This window comes from Eutrigla gurnardus, assembly GCF_963514095.1.
Source record: "Eutrigla gurnardus genome assembly, chromosome: 12".
NCBI classification, from domain to species: Eukaryota; Metazoa; Chordata; class Actinopteri; order Perciformes; family Triglidae; genus Eutrigla; species Eutrigla gurnardus.
In genome coordinates, this window is record NC_139926.1 from 7,456,953 (window position 1) to 7,476,859 (window position 19,907).

The 19,907-nt window shown below is 42.4% G+C and overlaps 1 protein-coding gene across 2 annotated transcripts; it reads right to left on the minus strand.

Annotated features, from left to right (window-relative positions):
* Window positions 1-4,264: 4,264 nt before the first annotated feature.
* dnajc10 (DnaJ (Hsp40) homolog, subfamily C, member 10) lies at window positions 4,265-17,369 on the minus strand. 2 transcript variants are annotated; one of them, XM_084023254.1, is made up of 25 exons: window positions 17,318-17,369; window positions 15,299-15,555; window positions 14,931-15,096; window positions 14,722-14,772; window positions 14,047-14,129; window positions 13,641-13,772; window positions 12,237-12,330; window positions 12,050-12,127; window positions 11,812-11,855; window positions 10,982-11,047; window positions 10,639-10,704; window positions 10,176-10,265; window positions 9,968-10,078; window positions 9,777-9,891; window positions 8,345-8,472; window positions 7,575-7,691; window positions 7,380-7,481; window positions 7,131-7,191; window positions 6,649-6,743; window positions 6,206-6,339; window positions 5,899-5,952; window positions 5,643-5,790; window positions 5,374-5,496; window positions 4,838-4,945; window positions 4,265-4,758 (listed from the first exon to the last, which is right to left on the minus strand). In XM_084023254.1, the coding sequence occupies exons 2-25, from the start codon at window positions 15,506-15,508 to the stop codon at window positions 4,747-4,749; spliced, it is 2,388 nt and encodes a 795-aa protein (XP_083879380.1). In that variant the 5' UTR covers window positions 15,509-15,555; window positions 17,318-17,369; the 3' UTR covers window positions 4,265-4,746. The 2 variants fall into 2 exon arrangements, with proteins under 2 accessions (XP_083879380.1, XP_083879379.1); XM_084023253.1 differs by having other exon boundaries at window positions 17,047-17,348.
* Window positions 17,370-19,907: the final 2,538 nt, after the last annotated feature.

Consider the following 19,907-nt stretch of genomic DNA (forward strand, 5'->3'; position numbering starts at 1 on the left):
GTTCTCGTCGGGTTTTAGCCCAGTTAGTCCACTGTTCTCGTAGGGTTTTAGCCCACTTAGTCTACTCTTCCCGTAGGGTTTTAGCCAACTTAATCCACTGTTCTCGTCGGGTTTTAGCCCACTAAATCCACTGTTCTCGTAGAGTTTTAGCCCACCTAATCCACTGTCCTCATAGAGTTTTAGCCCACTTAGTCTACTGTTCTCGTAGGGTTTTAACCCACTTAATCCACTATTCTCGTAGGGTTTTAGCCCACTTAGTCCACTGTTCTCGCAGGGTTTAAGCCCACTTAGTCCACTGTTCTCGTAGGGTTTTAGCCCACTAAATCCACTGTTCTCGTAGGGTTTTAGCCCACTAAATCCACTGTTCTTGTAGGGTTTTAGCCCACCTAATCCACTGTCCTCATAGAGTTTTAGCCCACTTAGTCCACTGTTCTCGCAGGGTTTAAGCCCACTTAGTCCACTGTTCTCGCAGGGTTTAAGCCCACTTAGTCCACTGTTCTCGCAGGGTTTAAGCCCACTTAGTCCACTGTTCTCGCAGGGTTTAAGCCCACTTAGTCCACTGTTCTCGTAGGGTTTTAGCCCAGTTAGTCCACTGTTTTCATAGGTTTTTAACCCAGTTAGTCCACTCTTCTCGTAGGATTTCAGCCTTGGTTATTTTGGTGGTGGATATTTTAGCCAGCATCTAAATGGGACCATCTGAATCTGCTTTGGGCCCATGTCCACAGGTGCTTTAACCCTTGTTTGTTTCAATGTTTCAGACCTCCAATATTTGATTTGGTCTTCTATCTTTTTGGTTTTAGGCCTAAATACCAAGTGTTTTAGCTCGGTTTGGTCTTCTATTCACTGGTGTTTTAGCTGTTAAGAGTTAGAAGTTGGCTGTATTTTATTTCTTTGACAGTATCCAGAAAAAAACATGCATCAAATTCAAGGACAGCATCATAGGAAGCACGACTGCCCAACTCAAACACGCAAAACCAAAGTTTCAACAATCCAACACACATCTGACAAAATCTGACATCATCATCCAAACACACACACACACACTCACTCACACACACACAGTAATACCAGGTTGGTTCCCACAATACCTCGGCGAGTGTTTGTCCAACTTGCTGCCCCATTTCACATCATGAAACAATAGAACGCACACACAGTAAGTGGTTCCAGTGGTTTATGGAGCAGTGCTACGTCAATGCTGACCTCCATCTGCCCACAAAACACAGAGAGGGTGAGAAGGAGGGCGAGAGGGAGAGATATAGAGAAAGGTCTAATAATACTTAGAAGTGGAAAGTACCTAAGGTCATTTAGATAATTACAGTACGAGAGAACATTTTAAGTAGTGGAGTGTGTGAGAACTGCTTCTTACTCCACTAAATGTGTCTGATGGCTGGATTTTATATTAAAAACATTTGGAAAAACCTCCTAAAATTTGAGCTAGGTGGAGTTGAAACTTTCCAACAGTATAATCCAGCATACAAGGTTTTCTCCTGACCGAATAATGTTATAACAAAGATGAATGGTATTTCAAATGATTTTGTTTAGTTCCCACAAAGATTCATAACCCAAAAATATGCAGTTCACTCAGTGGATGTGGTCTGTCGGTCCACCACTTTGGTCCAGACTGAAATATCTTAACAACTGTTGTATGGATCGTGATGAAATGTGGTTCAGAGATTCATGGTCCCCTCAGGATGAACTGTAATAACTTAAGTGATCGCCTGGCTTTTCATCTCGCACTCATCTTTTGAACTTGTCCAATACGTTTTATGATTATGATCAAATGCCTGCATTGTTTCCAATGATATGTCACTGCATTTTGTGGCCCATTCCCAAACGTGAAATTCATACAAAAGCAAGCAGGCAGTGAAATCCTTGTTTGTGCTATTTCTTACATGTTGCAGGACCATCATTGAGTGTTGTGTTGTTGTTGTTTTTTCTTTCTTTCTTTCTTTAGTGTCTGAAATATGCATTTGACCAATGAAATCTGTGTCCGTTTCACAAGGTTATGACATGGAGGGAGCGCTCACGAGACCAAGGCAGTGGCATCATTTCTCCTTGTTTCTCGACCCATCTGGTCCACATCTTACTGAGTTACCAAAGTCACCACAGACTGAGGTCATCATAAAGCACAGACAAGACAGGAACCGCAGAGTCTTTTCACTCATAACAGGGACTCTGTGTCCTTTTTAACAAATAAAAACATTATGAAATCCTTCCTCCAATAGTAGTCAGCAAAACTCACCATCCTCTCGTCGACTCACCAAGGGCCTGCACCATCACTGGACATGAAAAGAAAACTTAATAAAACACATAAAACACAATTAAGAGAGCTGATTAGTCGCAGACTTTAGAATTCACACACACCCATGTGTCACATTATTCATTTGGTTTGAACCCATTGTGAATTGGTTCACAATTAACAATGGCTCAGACTAAGTTCAGCCTACTGCTGGATTTAACTCTTTCAAACACATTCAACATTTTAAAGGCAACAGTCTGTGTGAGCTCTGTTTACAAGGTTTATTAGCTAAGCAATCACCTCTGCATCGCGTTTCTTTCAGCTTGACAACAGTGTGATAAACTTTTGAATGTTGTCGATGCTGTGCTGAAATTCATTCCTGCACAAGTCTGTATTCTGCATGTTAATCAGCATCCAGGTACTTCCTGTTTCCTGTTGAACTCTTTCCCAGAGGAACAACAGAACGAAGGAGCAACAGTGCCGTCTGCTGGTTTCAACTGGAAATACACAACCATATCAAATCATTGGGAAGCTGCCTTATTATTCTAAGTCTGTCTATCAACATGAGTTAGGTTTGTTTGTTTTCTCAGTTTGATCAGCCCTGTTATTTTAAACAAAAATGAACTTGCTAATTCTGACAGCCATAAACCATCTGCCTTGTACAGTATGCACACTTACCATGGCTGCGTTCCAAATCTATACTTTTTCTTTCAGTACATACTGCAGCTGCCATTATGAAGTATGTACCATTGCATGCAATGTATATTCAATTGGGACTCCTTCCTCATAGGATGGCACCTTGAACTTTGACCCTCTTGCTCATATTTTTGCTGCACAAAGGATTGTGGGTCACAATATCCAGAAAAGCATGCTGGCTTGCATACTGCAAAACGGAACCAAATTTAGCAACATTTCTGGCATACTAAATAGTATGAGTATTAGGTTTTTTATTTAAATGTTATTATGTTGGGTTCCCAGCATGCATCAAGGACAGGTTGTCAATCCATAGGATTACAAAACTCACTTTAAACTCACTATAAACTCAGTCTACACATTTTATCTATTAAATCTACTCTGGTTTGTGCTTTGTTTTCTGCAGAAAATACCTGCTTTTAAAAGTAAGAATAGCTTGTGTAATTTGGAGCTAATTATTCCTTCCAGCAATTATAAAAATACATGTTGCCAATTTGTTCTCTACAGCTAAAACCAGTGTGTGCCAACAGTCGTACAATAATGTGTATTTGTTGAATTCCACTATGCGGTTATTTTGGAGGGTGCAGTTCGTGGTGCTGTTGAACTGTATTGGCTTATAATGAAAGGTAATTCCATTTTTTTGTCGACCGGATTTACATCAGTGAAGTTAGGCTAAATAACAGAAACACTCCTGATTATGAAATTTTACATTAGTGCTGCAAATAACAATTATTTTCATTATTAATTAATCCATAGTTTGGTCAATAAAACATCTGCAAATAGTGAACATTTCCTGTTCATTTCTCCAGAACCTTAAAGTGGCATCAGATGATTATGTTCTCTCACCAACTGCTCAAAAACATAAATATTTAATGAATTATATAAAACGGAGAAATGCAGCGTAACCTCTTATTTCACACATGGCAACCAGAGAATGTTTGACTTTTTTTAATTTAAAATAGTTGCCATTGGGGGTGTAATTAGATACCAGTAATGACAATACCGTTCTATTTTGAGTGTTATTCATTTGCCAAAAAAAGTCACAAAGTAAAAAAAAAATATTTGAGATTTGATTTTAAAAAAAGTTTTCTATAGATATCTCTTTATTATCGTTTCCATTACGTCTTTTGGCCTCAACAATTGTGAGGTGAAAATCTGATATCTCCAGAGTCCTAGTTGCCATTTAATTTCCTATCAAATGACAAATGGATTAATGACCAGAGTATTTCAGTTCTACATGATGTTGTGACTTCTGAGACATACTTGAATATATAATAGAAGATGCAGAAGTGGCAGGTAAACTGCAGTTATGGTCTAAAATGTATATGACTGTTTCATTTTTTAACAGAAACACACCGTTTATTCTGAAGGTCCAACAGTTTCTACATGAACAATAAAATACAATATGTCCACATTGAGCTCCACGTGTGTGTGTGTGTGTGTGTGTGTGTGTGTGTGTGTGTGTGTGTGTGTGCGTGTGCGTGTGCGTGTGCGTGTGCGTGTGTGTGTGTGTGTGTGTGTGTGTGTCAGTAACATGTCCAGTATCCAGTGTCCCACAGTTTTACTTCATAGAGTAAATACAAACAATGGAGACAAAATAAAAACAAATAAAAAAGGCAGAAGTGTTCAGTACATTCAGCACAGCAGGTAACAGTCGGTGTTCAGTCCATCTGTCTGTCTGCCTCTGTGTTACAACTGTGCTCTTCTCAAGGAGTGTTGGCTGATTGATCGTTGTGCTGGACCAATCAAAATCACCTCCGTCCTTCCCTGACCAATCAGCTTACTGGTCTCTCCAATGGCACCTGCTCAGTCCATCAGAGCTCGTCCTAAAGAGAAGAAGACAGGCGTCAGACTCTGCTTCTCTGTCGGATCTGGGTTTCAAATGTGTGGTTAACAGACATTTACCTTCCCTTTGTTGTGTAACTTTGGTGACAGCTGCTGTAACCGTTGCCTGACTGTCTCCGAAATCACGTTAGCATCTCGGCTATTGATGTGTTCTCCACTGTGTTCATACTGTCAACACACACACACACACACACATACATGTTTAGACTTTGAAAAACACATTTCAGAAGAAGGTCCTTTGGTGCTCTAAGGGGTTGTTTCAGTGTTTTGTCATGGGACGCTCCATCTCATGTTCTGGAAAGATAACTAACAAAGAAGCAAGGCTCACACTTCAGATACTTCCATCATCATCAGCTCAGGAAATAAATATTGCCGTGTCCGAAATCAATCATGGAAGTAGCCAACATCTTGCTTCTTTCTCATCTCTCTATTGAGAGTTGCACAGTATCAGAACCGATCAGTCAGGATGTACGTATCGGATAGCTGACACATGATATGATCCAGCATTTCAGGCTCTACTGGAGGCATTTCCAATACATGTATCGGAACAACTCTGTTTATTTCTAAGTGCTGCTGCTTCGTGTGCATGTCCTCACCCTCCTTGCTCCCAGGTACGGGTAGAATCTGACAGTTGGGTAGGCGGTAATTCCAGCTGATTGACAGGTCTGATGATGAGCCTGACAGTCCACCTTCCCTGCTCGAACCTTCCCTTTAAGAACCTGCCAACACAGAGAATATCTCAACTAGAATTCATATTTTTGTGTGATTTCTGTCACAGCCTGTAGCTGCTGGGAGAGCGCCGTCAACTTTACCTTTGCATCTTCAGATAAAAAGGAATATCTAGAGAAAGAAAAACAAGTCTCACCCGAGCCAGGACCTCGAACTCTGGGGCGAAGTGTTGACAGGGTCCACACCAAGGGGCATAGAAATCCAGAATCCAATGATCCCGACTCGACATAACCAGTGACTTAAAGGACTCTGGAGTCAGGTCCACCGAAGCTCTAGGTAAAGAGCTGAACACACAAGACATTAACACAACTACAGGACTCCACCTCAACACAATTAATGATTCATTTGACACCAGAAAGACAGAAAAGAAAGAAAGACGGTTTATGTCTCACCTCAGTGCCCATGATCTCAGTGAATGGGCATCTCTGTGCCAACCAGAATAACTCCTGAGGAGACACACAGATGGAGAAACAGGATCAATAAGCTAAGTGTTCAATATGTCACAGTGGGTTTGACTGGATGAAATGCATTTGCCTAGAATAAACACATCTTTGAACTAGTTCTGTACTGGATGTGCAAAGATGAAAACTATCCATCTTATCTTCCGACTCCCGTTAAGAAAAATATTGCCCAACATGCCACAGCATGTTAAAAAATGTCAGTACATATAGAATGAGGATTTCAAATTGTGGTGCATACGTGTAGCGCTCTGACTGCCGGGTGTTGCCGGGGTACAGGCGGATTTCAGGGTACGCCCTCACATTCTGACCCTGACAGAACGACTGAAACTGCTTACAGTCGACTGAACCAACCAGGATCTGACCTGACAGCATCTGGATGGTGAGATACAGAAAGAAAAAGACACACAGGTTAGACAAGCTTCACTGTTCACGATATGCTTCCTGCAGGTAAAGGCTGTTGTTTTGTCAAAAGGGGGTAGAGGTATAAAGTTATTTAGCCCAGCCCTAGCTCCAGTATTTCTCTGCAGGGTGTTTAACCCAGTGTATGGCCTAGAAGATTTAGAGTCAAACCGTAGGCATTACTGTGTGCTGGTTTTCTCTACACAGCCTGCACTTTTTTCAGCTTGTGGGGTATTTGCACTGTAGGCGTGTATATGATGATGTGTGTAGTGTGTGTTTTACCCTGGCCATGCGTCTCCACTCTGGAATCAGAGCCTGACAGGGTCCACACCATGGAGCGTAAAAATCCACCGCCCAGATCTGCCCCTCAGCTCGCCCTGCAACCAGCACAAATGTTGAATAAGTAGTAACAACAGTATTAGTTAGAAAAGCAACTAAGAACTTGAACTGAAATATTTAAATTCTAAACATAAACCCTTCCTCGAGGCTATGTCTAAACTAAGGGCTGTGGGTTTTCACTAAGAAATGGACAAGTTTTAACAACTGCAGTAACACCTTCATAACAAACCTATTCTGGTGCTGCTCTGACTGGACAAGTAGTTTCACTAATATAGCATGTAACTGTTAAGAACCTCCAGAGTACAAACTGTATGTTTTCTGCTAAAGTGCCGACAGGTCTAAACAGAACTCAGGAACTAGACATTTTTGTGCAACAAATTAAATTCAAACATTTATGATTATTGAACCAGGAATATGTGTTTTACCTTTAACTTTCTCGCTGAAGGTGGAAGGATCCAGGACCATCACAGACGGATTGACCAGATCCTGCAGAGACAGAGAGAATCTCTTTCAGCCAAAGATATTCTTCATTAGGTGTTGATGTAACCTTTTTTGTTGTTGTTGAAACCCCTTTTTGGGAAGGTGGCAGCAGTAATAATAACTCCCTGCTAACAAAAGCACTAGGAGTAGTGTGTATTATGTGGTATAAGTATGTCATTGGTGTGTAGTAGTACCTGTATGAACTCTAGGATGCCGTCAGCTGAATGTTGTCCTTCATATTCATGAACAGAGGAGCCATTGAAGATCACTGTGGTGGGATAAGCCTGAATATTATACTGATGAACAGAGAGAGAGAAAAATTAACAACTTGTCTGTGGTATGGACCTGTTTTTAACACAATGGTGCAGTCCAGATGTGTGCATGCTTACCATAGAGCAGAGGTTTTGGTGAATGGTACAGTCCAGAGTACCAAACTTCATCTGTCCAGCCAACTGGATTGAAGCTTTTCTCAGTTCAGGCAATAAGGCTCGACATGGAGGACACCACTGCACACACGAATCAAACATCATGTATCAATTTAATATGCAAGTAGGTGACATCACATGCACTACTTTTTTTAAGCATGCCCAGGTCTCCATTGCAGCCGAGGCAGGCATTTTTAACAAAGAGCTTGTAATTTACACAGTCCGCATTTTCTCCCGTTGCCAACATACTAGGGAGCAACGAAGTAGTTAATTCCTGCCTGTCTCTCTATCGCTCACTGTTTGTGTTGGAGGTGTAACTCAATCATCGGCCCTGAAGGTAAACAGGGAGTCAGAGTGTGCCAGCATAAAACTACAGAGGGTTGAATCAAACATATCAGTAATGACGTGGCATTAGCACCTGTATTTTTATGATCAGTAAGTGTATGGGACTTTATTTAATGTTGCTGTGCTTCCCTGCAGAGGACCAAGAGTCCACAACACATAAACACGCCAACCACTGACACAGAAGTGCTTCAGCCTAGGGGTGTGCATCTATCCTATGAGATGTATTTAGGTACCTGGTTCAGTACGGCAACACGCACTACAAACAGGTTCAGTTGGTCAAAAACTACAAAAGGCCCGACATGAACAGAACCAAGTATCATTATTTAAAAATAGTAGTGACACGCAACCTCAATCAATCAATCTTCAAAATACAACAATGTGTTACAAACCGGAGCAAAGAAGTCGACCAGCCAGGGCTCCTTTCTGTCTGAAGGGAAGTTGTCGGGTCTCAGAGTCGTCACATGAGCACGAACGCTGTCCTTCGCAAAACCCACAATGTTGTACAACACATCTTTACCTACAGACAGGACAGACACACAGGACATACAGACAGGGTGAAAACAAGCTAACTGGAATATGATACGATATCAGTGAGACACCACTCCAGGAACCGTCACCTTACCGTGGTGGAGAGGTATGTGTGTCCCTATGACCCTGAGGTCTGTTGTCTGGAGTTTTGTGCTCCTGGTAGGGTCTCCTATGGCAAATTGGTCTCAGGCGAGGGGGCCAGACTAAGAACGGTTCACAAAGACCCTATGAAGAAGCAAGGGAGAAGAGGAGCGACCCGGCCCGGAGGAAGCCCGGGGCTCCCGTCTGGAGCCAGGCCCAGAGGGAGGACCCAGAGGCTGGTGGCCGGGCTTGCCAGGGAGCCCAGGCAAATCTACCTGTCAATCTTCGTTCCTCATGACCGAAATAACTAGATTGCATACATCGGTTAGAAATGAGTTTCCTCAGGAGGGTGGCTGGCGTCTCCCTTAGAGATAGGGTGAGAAGCTCAGTCATCCGTGAGGGACTCGGAGAAGAGCCGCTGCTCCTTTGCGTTGAAAGGAGACAGCTGAGGTGGTTTAGGCATCTGGTAAGGATGCCCCCTGGGCGCCTCCCTAGGGAGGGGTTTCAGGCACGCCCAGCTGGGAGGAGGCCACAGGGAAGACCCAGGACTAGGTGGAGAGATTATATCTCCACACTGGCCTGGGAACACCTCGGGATCCCCCAGTCAGAGTTGGCTGATGTGGCCTGGGAAAGGGATGTTTGGGGTCCGCTGCTGAAGCCTGACCCGGATCAGCGGTTGAAGATTAGATGTGATCAATGAGACAGGTAATTCTTCTGTGACTTTTTAGCTATTAGTTGTTAGTTTAAAGGATGTGTACTTATTTCCAGGTTCAGACTTTTATATTTTGGGTTTCTATTAGACCATTTTTACTTACATGTGTTCAAAAACACTTTTTTTTTTTAAATCTTTAAGCCTCCCTCCCAAAACCCGGTTTGGTCTGATTGGTCAGCATTTTTCAGGCTTCTGTATTTATGCCCTTTAGCTGCACTTCTACCAGTGACAGTATAGTTGTGACATCACAACAATGGCTCATTTAAAGGCACAGTTTATGAATTCAGGCTGAATGGATTTCTCTAAAGATTAAGCGTTTTGTTGAGCATGGAAATCTCACTTCCACCTTCTCTGGTTCAAACTTCTTATATATGAACATTTGTTCATAAATGAAAACTTAATTTGTTTTGTGATAACTGAATATCTTTTGGACTGGTGAGAAAAAAACAACACATTTGAAGACAAGTAAAAAGGAAATTAAAGACGCCTGTGGTACTGACCATGGTGGATCTCAAAGTCCTGGATTCCCAGTCCTTTGAAGACAGCCAAACAGGGTTTATGGATGTAGAGTGGCTGACACAACTTTGAGTCTGCTGTACAGTCGACTCTGCCAACCTAGAGAGACAGACGGTCAGCTGGACCTACAGGCAAAGGCAGAGAGAGACGTACTGCGGGACAGACAGACAGTTACCTGTATGTGGTCATTTCGGAGGAAAGCTGGTAGCTTCTTGTACTCATTGGAGGCGGGGCTTCCGTGCCCAAATGTGAAACTCACCAACCAGCGATGTTGGGCCAGCTTCCTCTGGGGACAGGAAGATACAACAGGATGAGCATTTGAACGTGTATTGTAGGGGTTCATGTGTACCTGGACGCTGAAGGGCATATTTGAGTGTGTGTACCTGGAAGCTGTCGCTGGTCAGCAGTTCCAGATCAGGCAGATGGTTGATGGCCTGGTTGTAGATCTCTTTACTGTCCAGAGTATTCAGCCACTGGAACACGTTCATATTGAGTCAGTGCTGCAGTACTACACACAGTATCACTACAGACAGTATGGCACTCTCCAAATACTAGGGCTGTCCTCCACCTGACACTCATTAGATTTTGACGAATAATCAATTAAGTTGATTTTATCGACAGATCTGTAAAAGTGAGTTTCTCCACGAAGAATCGCACAAATGCACCACTTTAAATCTTGTGTTTACCAGATATGTGTTGCTACGTTTCTTTGGGCTAGATTATTCAGCATGACAAAAAACACAAAAAAGACTAATCAACTAAAGAAATATTAGTCGAGTAAGACCAAAATCAAATAAGAGGGGGCGGTCCTACCAAATACAGAGAGTGAAGCCTTCGCTGTCTTACCAGTATGCTGTCTTTTTGATCCAGAGAACTTCCAGCTGGGAACAAAGCAGTCACTCCACTGGTCACCTGAAATATAGCAGAAGGATTAGACACCGATACCAGTAGGCCTACTACAATTCAAATACACCCCTACATCTAAAACTACTACTGCTGTTGCAACAACTGCTCTTCTTGCTGGGCTTCTTTTTCTACCTGGAAATAAATCTTAAAACATTTCAGAACAGCTGAGGGCACGGTGTGTTCAGAATAAACACGTGTGCTGCTTTGCAGATGATTTTCTTTTATATAAATCCAACTCGCAAAGAATGTCTATCAGTAGTATTGCAGTATTGCCGACCCATACCTGGAAACTGTCACAGAGCTGTTCCTGTGAGGTGCAGTCCATCCATCCCACCTTAACGAGACCATCCTACACACACACACACACACACAAAAAACATTTAAAATGGATTCTCACATCCAAGTCAACAGAAATGAAAGAGAGAGGCTGTGTTTGCACAGTCGAACAATGGTAATTGGAGAATGCATGTAGACAATGCAATTGTAGGCAGTGATTCCAAACCTGTGTGTTAGGACCTCTAAAAAGAGTCACACAATACATTTGAGGGAGGAAATAGGTTTATTTTTCTTAACTTATAATAAGAAATTTCTAGAACCAAAATGCCATGTCAGTCTGCTGATCGGATCAAACACACTCCCATTATCGGGATGATCCTAATATCATCACGAGTGACTTGAAAAAGCTGTCTAGATCACTATCGTGGAAGAGGAGTGAAAAATGTAGCCTAATTTAAAAAAAATACATGTTTTTAATTTATTGAGGCAGGGAGAGCATTTGAGTCATGATTATCTTATTTTCAGATTTTTTGGTTGTTTTTCACACAAAACAAAGTTGGGTGCCTTATCTGTGGTGCAATCAAATATTATTTTTTTTAACTAAATGTTAAAAAGGGATTCCAGCATGTAATCGTGATATTGCATTTTCATATAAGCACTGCTCTTGGAGAGTTTGCAGCCTTACACACCCAGTGTGTTACATTGTGTGAAACAACATTTCAGCTTGATTTCCATTCTAAAATGTAAGCTTTTATTTCTTTAAAGTGTATTAATATATTTTTGCATTGGCAGAGGGGGTCCATAATTAATATTATGATATTACAACTGAGTTCTCACCAACATCCCCGCCACCTTCTGTCTTGTTCTTGGCTCCAGGCAATCTGAGAGAGCGAGAGTGAGAGAAGAACGTCATTACCAAATGCCAGGCTAGCTAGCTATATACTCTGCTATACATCCACATCATGCAACACCAAGAGACATTTCATTGTTTCAAGGGAGAATCAGGCATACAGGAACATTTTCATCAACGAAAAAACCCTCATAGAAACATACATCATGTATACATGTGTGTTACCTCCAGTGTCACAGCAGAAGGTGATCAGCCAGCCGAGCCCAGCCGAGTACGCACTCTCTATCTCACTAAACACGTTACCTGTCAAAAACACAACCACACCCACAATGTCAGACTACACAGAGCGGTGATAAACCAGCCTGCTTATTAGAGATAAGATGTAACCTGTGAGTGATGATTCACAGTTTACCTTGCCAGAGCTCAGTGACGGTTGTTGTGATGAACTTCATGGAGAAGCGGACCATGCTGTCTTTAGATCGCTCCCCATTGAACTTCTCTGGGCTCTAGAAGAAGAGACCTAAGTGTTAATGATGAGTAAACAAGACTCTTCATGATGACCTGACAGAATTCAGCTTAGCGAGACTTATTCAGGGCAAGTCAATAAAAGCAGGTGGTGAAGCTCACTAAAGCCCAAGTTATGCTTCCGCGTCGACACAACGCAAGGGGGCTTGCGGACCCCTTACGTCCTTGCGGACCCCCCTTACGTCCAACGCAAGGGCCTGACGTGTGCCTCACAAAAATCCTAGACGCGCGCCGAGGCGACGCAACGCCAACGCAACGCCAACGCAGCGGCATTGGCTGTGATTGGTCCGCTAACTACATCCGCTGGAGACCGCTTTCCGGTTTCCACTCATAAACACCGCCATTTAAACTTTTAAAAGGCTACTTTTATTGTTTTCACCTCGTTTTATTGTTTGCACCTTCTCGCTTTTGCACAAAGAAATAAAACACCAAGTTCTGAAAAATAGTGGATGTTTAAAGCCGGAAAGTAAACAAATAGGCTATAACGAGGCTAACGACGATATACGGCAAGAGTCTCGGTCGGTCGGTCAGTCTTTACAAAAAACATAGCGCCCTCTACCGGTGTGGCATTGAATTGCATTTCGACACGTAAACCCAACGCAGAACCATCACGGTCTCCAAGCAACTGCGTGGCCGTTGCGTTATCACTACGCGGAAGCATAATCAGGGCTTAAGCAAACACATCAGTCAAATACAAAATATGAGAAAGTCTATCTTGTTCTTTGCTTAATTGCCAATGAGGAAGTTGATCGTTGCATTTTTTGTTGCCAAACACTCACATTTGAACAGTTTTCATTTGCACAACATGAGTAACACAACTGAGACATAAAGGTCATGTTATAGATCATGTTATTCCAATAAAACCCAAGCCCAATATTGTCACAAACATTTAAATCAGTTTACATGAGATCAAATTGTTTTTTTTCCTCTCCAAAAAGAGGCAGATCTTAAATAAATTACAGATCCACTGACCTAACGTAGACATTATATATTAATAGAGTTAAACTTCAGTCAAATGCACAGTGAGCAATGACTGGTACACTTGCATAGTCACCAAAAGCCTACTGTTGAGCTGTCGTTGGATGAGCTTGTTATTCTGAAATTTCCCTTTTTTATTCATGCAACAGGCCGATGATTTCCAGGTTTCCAGCTCCTCATTTAAAACGGCCTCCACCTGACTGAGCAGGTGCACTTCGATTTTATCCAATGCAGTGTTCTTTAATGTCACAGCCCATATCTCACTCCCATTCGTTAGCTAGATGATCAATAAGGAAATAATCGATAAACAGACCTGTCCTGCTCTGAATATGAAAAGGCTAGGGTAGCTGTTGATGCCTTTACTCCTGCAGAGATGGTTGTTGTCTCCACAGTTCACAGCTCCGATCCTGATGACTCCATCCATCTCTTTGGCAAACTCCCTCCACTGAAAGACAAACATGTGAGTACCAAACTTCCTAAATGTAACATAATGGAACCTGCAGATAACATTTGAGATGGAAATTAAACAGAAAAATTTAAAAAGATTTCAAACCAGAAACACGGGCTTAAAAGGACAAATTGAAGTAAAAGCTTATGAAAATGAAGAATCATGAAGGCTGCATTGAGCTGCTAACAAGGTGTTGTCAGTTCCGTGTTGAAGTGTGTTACGTTAGGTTTTAAGTGTGTGCGTGTTTATTATGTATTCATCATTATCTTACCGCTGGAGCCAGCTGATGACAGTGTGAGCATCGTGGGAAATAGAAGTTGATGAACCAGATTTCTCCAGAGTTCACGGCTGCCTCTGAAACACACAGAGTTATCGCCCGTTTACCTCAGGTCTGCTATTTCATACACAAAACCCATGTTTTAGTGTGCTGTCTCACAGTCATGAGACAGTGACGCCAAAGAGAAACAGTAGAATTGTTTGAGATTAAAAGTTTCCAGCAGCCTTCAGAGAATTTACAGGAAGTCATAGAAAGTCACATCCTGTTAGATGCAATCTGTAGTTTGCGACCACATTTGGATTTATTTATATATGTTTGTAAATACCTGTAGAAATTCTATCGTTCCTTATTTTTATGTTTGCATTATAAAGCAGGCTGGAATTGCTCATTTTTATAAGTGCTATATAAATAACCTTTAATATTGTGTTATTATATCAGCCACACAAGGTTTGTGTTTGTTAACAGATTAAACTAGTATTGCACAACATGAGACCTACAATCTAGTATTAAATATTAGAATTGATGATCCTACAACACCCATGTAAAGCCATTGCGGATGTTACTAAATAGCAAACGCAGTGCACCTAGAAACTGAAACCAACGGCTCAAGATAAACTGTGGCAAAACAGAGGTTCTTCTGAAGGCGTGAAAATAAAAAATGGCTCTTACCAAAGTCTCCGCTGTCCAACGTAATGATCTCCAAATCATCATCGTAGATACCTGGACAGAAAGAGAGTTAAATATCAAACAACTGTGTAAGATTTCTTCACAGCAAAATGAGTTCATGGTTTTTAAAGATAACATTTGAATGTCCTATCATAGCTTTAATATAAACCGTCATTAAAAAAAAAAAGATGTGCATCGTTGGGAAGACTTACCAAAGTCATATCGGTAGAAGTTCCAGCTCTCGTAGCGTCCTCCCTGCTGCTGCTCATCCAATCCTTTTTCTCCATATTTATCATATTTCTTTCTGAGCTCTTCATCCTTCAGGACCTCGTAGGCTCGATTCACCTGCAGGAACTTTTCATGGGCTGAGGCGTCGCCCTAAAACACAACACTTTATTAGGGTTGACGGTTTTGCGTTGTGTGAGCTTTGTCAGGGTTTTTCAGAAGATCTAGGTTTAAGCTGAGTGTTAGGGGTTGAGTTTGTTCGCAAGTACACATGTACATCTACAGTACGTAGGTTTATAGGGGAAATCAAGGGAATTGTCTTAAATATGTTTTCAGACTTCTCAGACTAACTCACTGGGTTTTTGTCGGGGTGCATGGTGAGTGCCAGCTTCTTGAAAGCCTGTCGTATCTCTCTGGTTGTGGCCTCCCTGCTGACTTTCAGCAGACTGTAGTAGTCTTGGTTTTCAGCCCAAACTGCCGCCAGCAGGATGACGAGGAGTAGCGGTGGCACCATAACCTGGATGGGAAGAGGCCGCCGATCCCTGAGGACAACCCTGTGCCCCATCACCAGTTCTCCCAGTATAATCACAATGACCAACAGAGGACGAGCAGCTGGAACACACAGGCACAAACATTATTCCTTCATCACTGCTACCACGTTTATTGCAGTGTAGTGAAGAAGGTTAATTTGATATGTAGTCCACCCAACCCTGTAGCCATCAACATTTTCCAGTTAGGCATGATTGATATGCAAACAACTAAAAATAACAAATGAAGTCATCATTGGCTAGGCAGAATGGCATGTAGCAAGGTAATTGTATTAATTACTCTGCTTTGTTCTCTGTGTGTCGAAACATCCTGCTTGCATATGTGGCGAGAGCGGATTGGCTCGGAGGAGCTGGGGGAGTGTCTGCTGCCAATTGGGTCCCATCCGCCCCTCTACCTTTCTATCTGACATCTGAGGATATCAGGCATAACCCTGTGAGCATTGTCCATAGTGTATAAAGCGTCTCTCTGTTTCAGGAAGTCTTTGGGGTGGACTTCCATTTTTTTTCCCCTCTTATTGTCCTTAATTTCCCATTTTGGAATTTGGTGTGGACAGAGTGGATCCTGCACCCCAATTAGATACTTTTGTTGTTATGTCATCATAAAAGATGAGTTCAGATTTGACCAGTTTATCATAATAAAGCTTATACGTACATCGAAAGAGTTATTGGTGGCCGTAATAATTCCTCCTGTCTATACTATCGCTTTAAAGCTTGACTCCAATTTAAGAATTGGGAAAAATCTGATTAAGTCAATATGCTGCATCAGCAGTCTGAGTAAGAGAAAGCAAGGGGGGATCTCCGAAAGTTACAGTAGTTTTAGTACGATTCCATCATTTTGTTTCTGCAGCGAGTATTCTTATAGTAACACAAAGAGGAGGTGCATGCATTTATGCAAAGAACGACTCATTTAGGGACCATTTAGGGTCAGTATGACCAGACGAATGATTATAACAGCTTTATTACAGAATAACTTATTCAGTGTACATGCAGCTTGTGGAAATGTTATTCATATTGAACCTATCGTTCAACACACCTTTTGAAATAAATGAGTCAACTGCAACTTTCCGGCCTGGATTGAGGACCTGGAAGGAGCAAACCTTTGTGACGTAACGATTTAAAAGGGGTGTAACAGCAATTTACAGACACATGTCTAAACCATTTAAGTAGAAACTCTGCAATATATCCACGTATAACCAATCCTATCCTCCAGCATAGCCGCCTGCATATTGGCAACCACATGTAAGCCCTTTTGAAAATGAAAAGATAAATGTCTTTTTTTTGTTTCAGTGTTAAATCAGGTAAAACACGAAAGCAGCAGAACATCTCGTCATATACGAACACAGAGAAACGAATACCAAATGTCGGGCTTAGAAAATGCAACGGAGGAAAACAGGCGGCCAGAGCATTCTGAGACAAATTGGTACATTTAGTTTGCATATGTCGTAACGTTAAATAACGTTAAACAGCAATAAAACACGCATAATAATGTAGATAACATATTTATAACATGTAAAAAAAAAAAACAGTGATAACGGAATATAGAGAACACACTTACACAACAGTCAAAGAGCTCGCTGCTGGATATTTACTCTGGCGGGTGTCCACAGGGTGGGATATTAAATTCCTCGGGTTTTACGTCTTTAGAGGAGCTGAATGAAGCTAAGCTAGCAAGCTGCGCGTCCCAAGTAAGCAGAAACTAATACAACTTGCTAGCTAATTAGCTTGAAGGCGACATTAAGCTAACTGCAGTGTGTCGGTTTAGCTCAAGTTAACATCTATATATCATTAACAAAGTGTAGACCTGATATAAACAGCTGCTTCGTTACCTTAGACGCGTCTTAAGTTTTGAAAGCCTCCAGAGCTGAAGATCCGCATCAGTCTCCGGTTCAGACCGGCATCAAGCTAGAACAAGACACTCCACTTCCGTTTAGGACGTTTCACAATAATCCCTACAGATAACCAGGACGGCAGACTTCCAGACCGTGGTGGAAGAAGAGAACCACTTATTTCGAAAAAAGGTTAGATAAGATATCAAGAGTTCAATTGTGTGATTACGCATTTTCTTCTGCTTAGCTTGAGAAAGATAATTTTCTAAGCTAATGAAGGACAACTTCCTCACACATCTCACAGTTTTGACGGGACAGGATGCATGGAAAACTGTAATTCCAAGAAACTAAAGTAAACAAATACATGAAGGGGAGTAAGATGTTTTCTTCAAGATATGAAGCTAAGTAGAAGTCTAAGGTTCCTTACAATATACAGTTAATTATAAGTTCATCAAATTTGTGTTTACTTGAGTAAATGTTCTGAGTTACAATCCACATTGACTTTGGCTTTTACTTTGGAAACAGAAGTTTCCTTTACCGGAATGTTTTTAATTGGATGCGGTATCTTCACGGGTCGCATTCCGATGACAAAGTTTTGGTGCGTTCACGGCCGGCCGTTATATACACACCGGTTATATACAAATATTCCAATGCATTTACATTTACATTTAGGGCATGTAGCAGACACTTTGTCCAAAGCGACTTACAATAAGTACATTTGTCGAAAGAAAGAAACCACAACATATCACTGCCGATAAAGTAAGAGTGAAGAAGTAGAAACAAGTGTTAGGTCCTCGTCTGAGTAAAGTAGTAGCTGTTCAGCAAGGATGCCTTAGGTACAACAGTGCTGTAATGCTGTGAGGTAAGAACATAGAAGGTCATTTGTGTGTGTGTGTGTGTGTGTGTGTGTGTGTGTGTGTGTGTGTGTGTGTGTGTGTGTGTGTGTGTGTGTGTGTGTGTGTGTGTGTGTATGGAAGTGAGTCATGCTATGCAGAGTCAATGTGAACAGGTGAGTCTCAGCAATGGTGGTACCAACCAGCCAGCAATGCACATTCCAAAATGTTAAATTCTAAATAAATAAAGAAGAAAATATGAAAGATTTCATCCATCCATCCATTGTCTACTGCTTATCCTGTATTCAGGGTCGCCGTGGGGGGGGGGGGGTCGCCAGCCTATCACAGGGCTGACATGTAGAGACAGACAGGTAACCAGTCTATCACAGGGCCGACATGTAGAGACAGACAGGTAACCAGTCTATCACAGGGCCGACATGTAGAGACAGACAGGTAACCAGTCTATCACAGGGAGACATGTAGAGACAGACAGGTAACCAGTCTATCACAGGGCCGACATGTAGAGACAGACAGGTAACCAGTCTATCACAGGGCCGACATGTAGAGACAGACAGGTAACCAGTCTATCACAGGGCCGACATGTAGAGACAGACAGGTAACCAGTCTATCACAGGGCTGACATGTAGAGACAGACAGGTAACCAGTCTATCACAGGGCCGACATGTAGAGACAGACAGGTCACCAGTCTATCACAGGGCCGACATGTAGAGGCAGACAGGTAACCAGTCTATCACAGGGCCGACATGTAGAGACAGACAGGTCACCAGTCTATCACAGGGCCGACATGTAGAGACAGACAGGTCACCAGTCTATCACAGGGCCGACATGTAGAGACAGACAGGTAACCAGTCTATCACAGAGCCGACATGTAGAGACAGACAGGTAACCAGTCTATCACAGGGCTAACATGTAGAGACAGACAGGTAACCAGTCTATCACAGGGAGACATGTAGAGACAGACAGGTAACCAGTCTATCACAGGGCCGACATGTAGAGACAGACAGGTCACCAGTCTATCACAGGGCCGACATGTAGAGACAGACAGGTCACCAGTCTATCACAGGGCCGACATGTAGAGACAGACAGGTAACCAGTCTATCACAGGGCTGACATGTAGAGACAGACAGGTAACCAGTCTATCACAGGGCTAACATGTAGAGACAGACAGGTAACCAGTCTATCACAGGGCTGACATGTAGAGACAGACAGGTAACCAGTCTATCACAGGGCTGACATGTAGAGACAGACAGGTAACCAGTCTATCACAGGGCTGACATGTAGAGACAGACAGGTAACCAGTCTATCACAGGGCTGACATGTAGAGACAGACAGGTAACCAGTCTATCACAGGGCCGACATGTAGAGACAGACAGGTAACCAGTCTATCACAGGGCTGACATGTAGAGACAGACAGGTAACCAGTCTATCACAGGGCCGACATGTAGAGACAGACAGGTAACCAGTCTATCACAGGGAGACATGTAGAGACAGACAGGTAACCAGTCTATCACAGGGCCGACATGTAGAGACAGACAGGTAACCAGTCTATCACAGGGCCGACATGTAGAGACAGACAGGTAACCAGTCTATCACAGGGCTGACATGTAGAGACAGACAGGTAACCAGTCTATCACAGGGCCGACATGTAGAGACAGACAAGTAACCAGTCTATCACAGGGCCGACATGTAGAGACAGACAGGTAACCAGTCTATCACAGGGAGACATGTAGAGACAG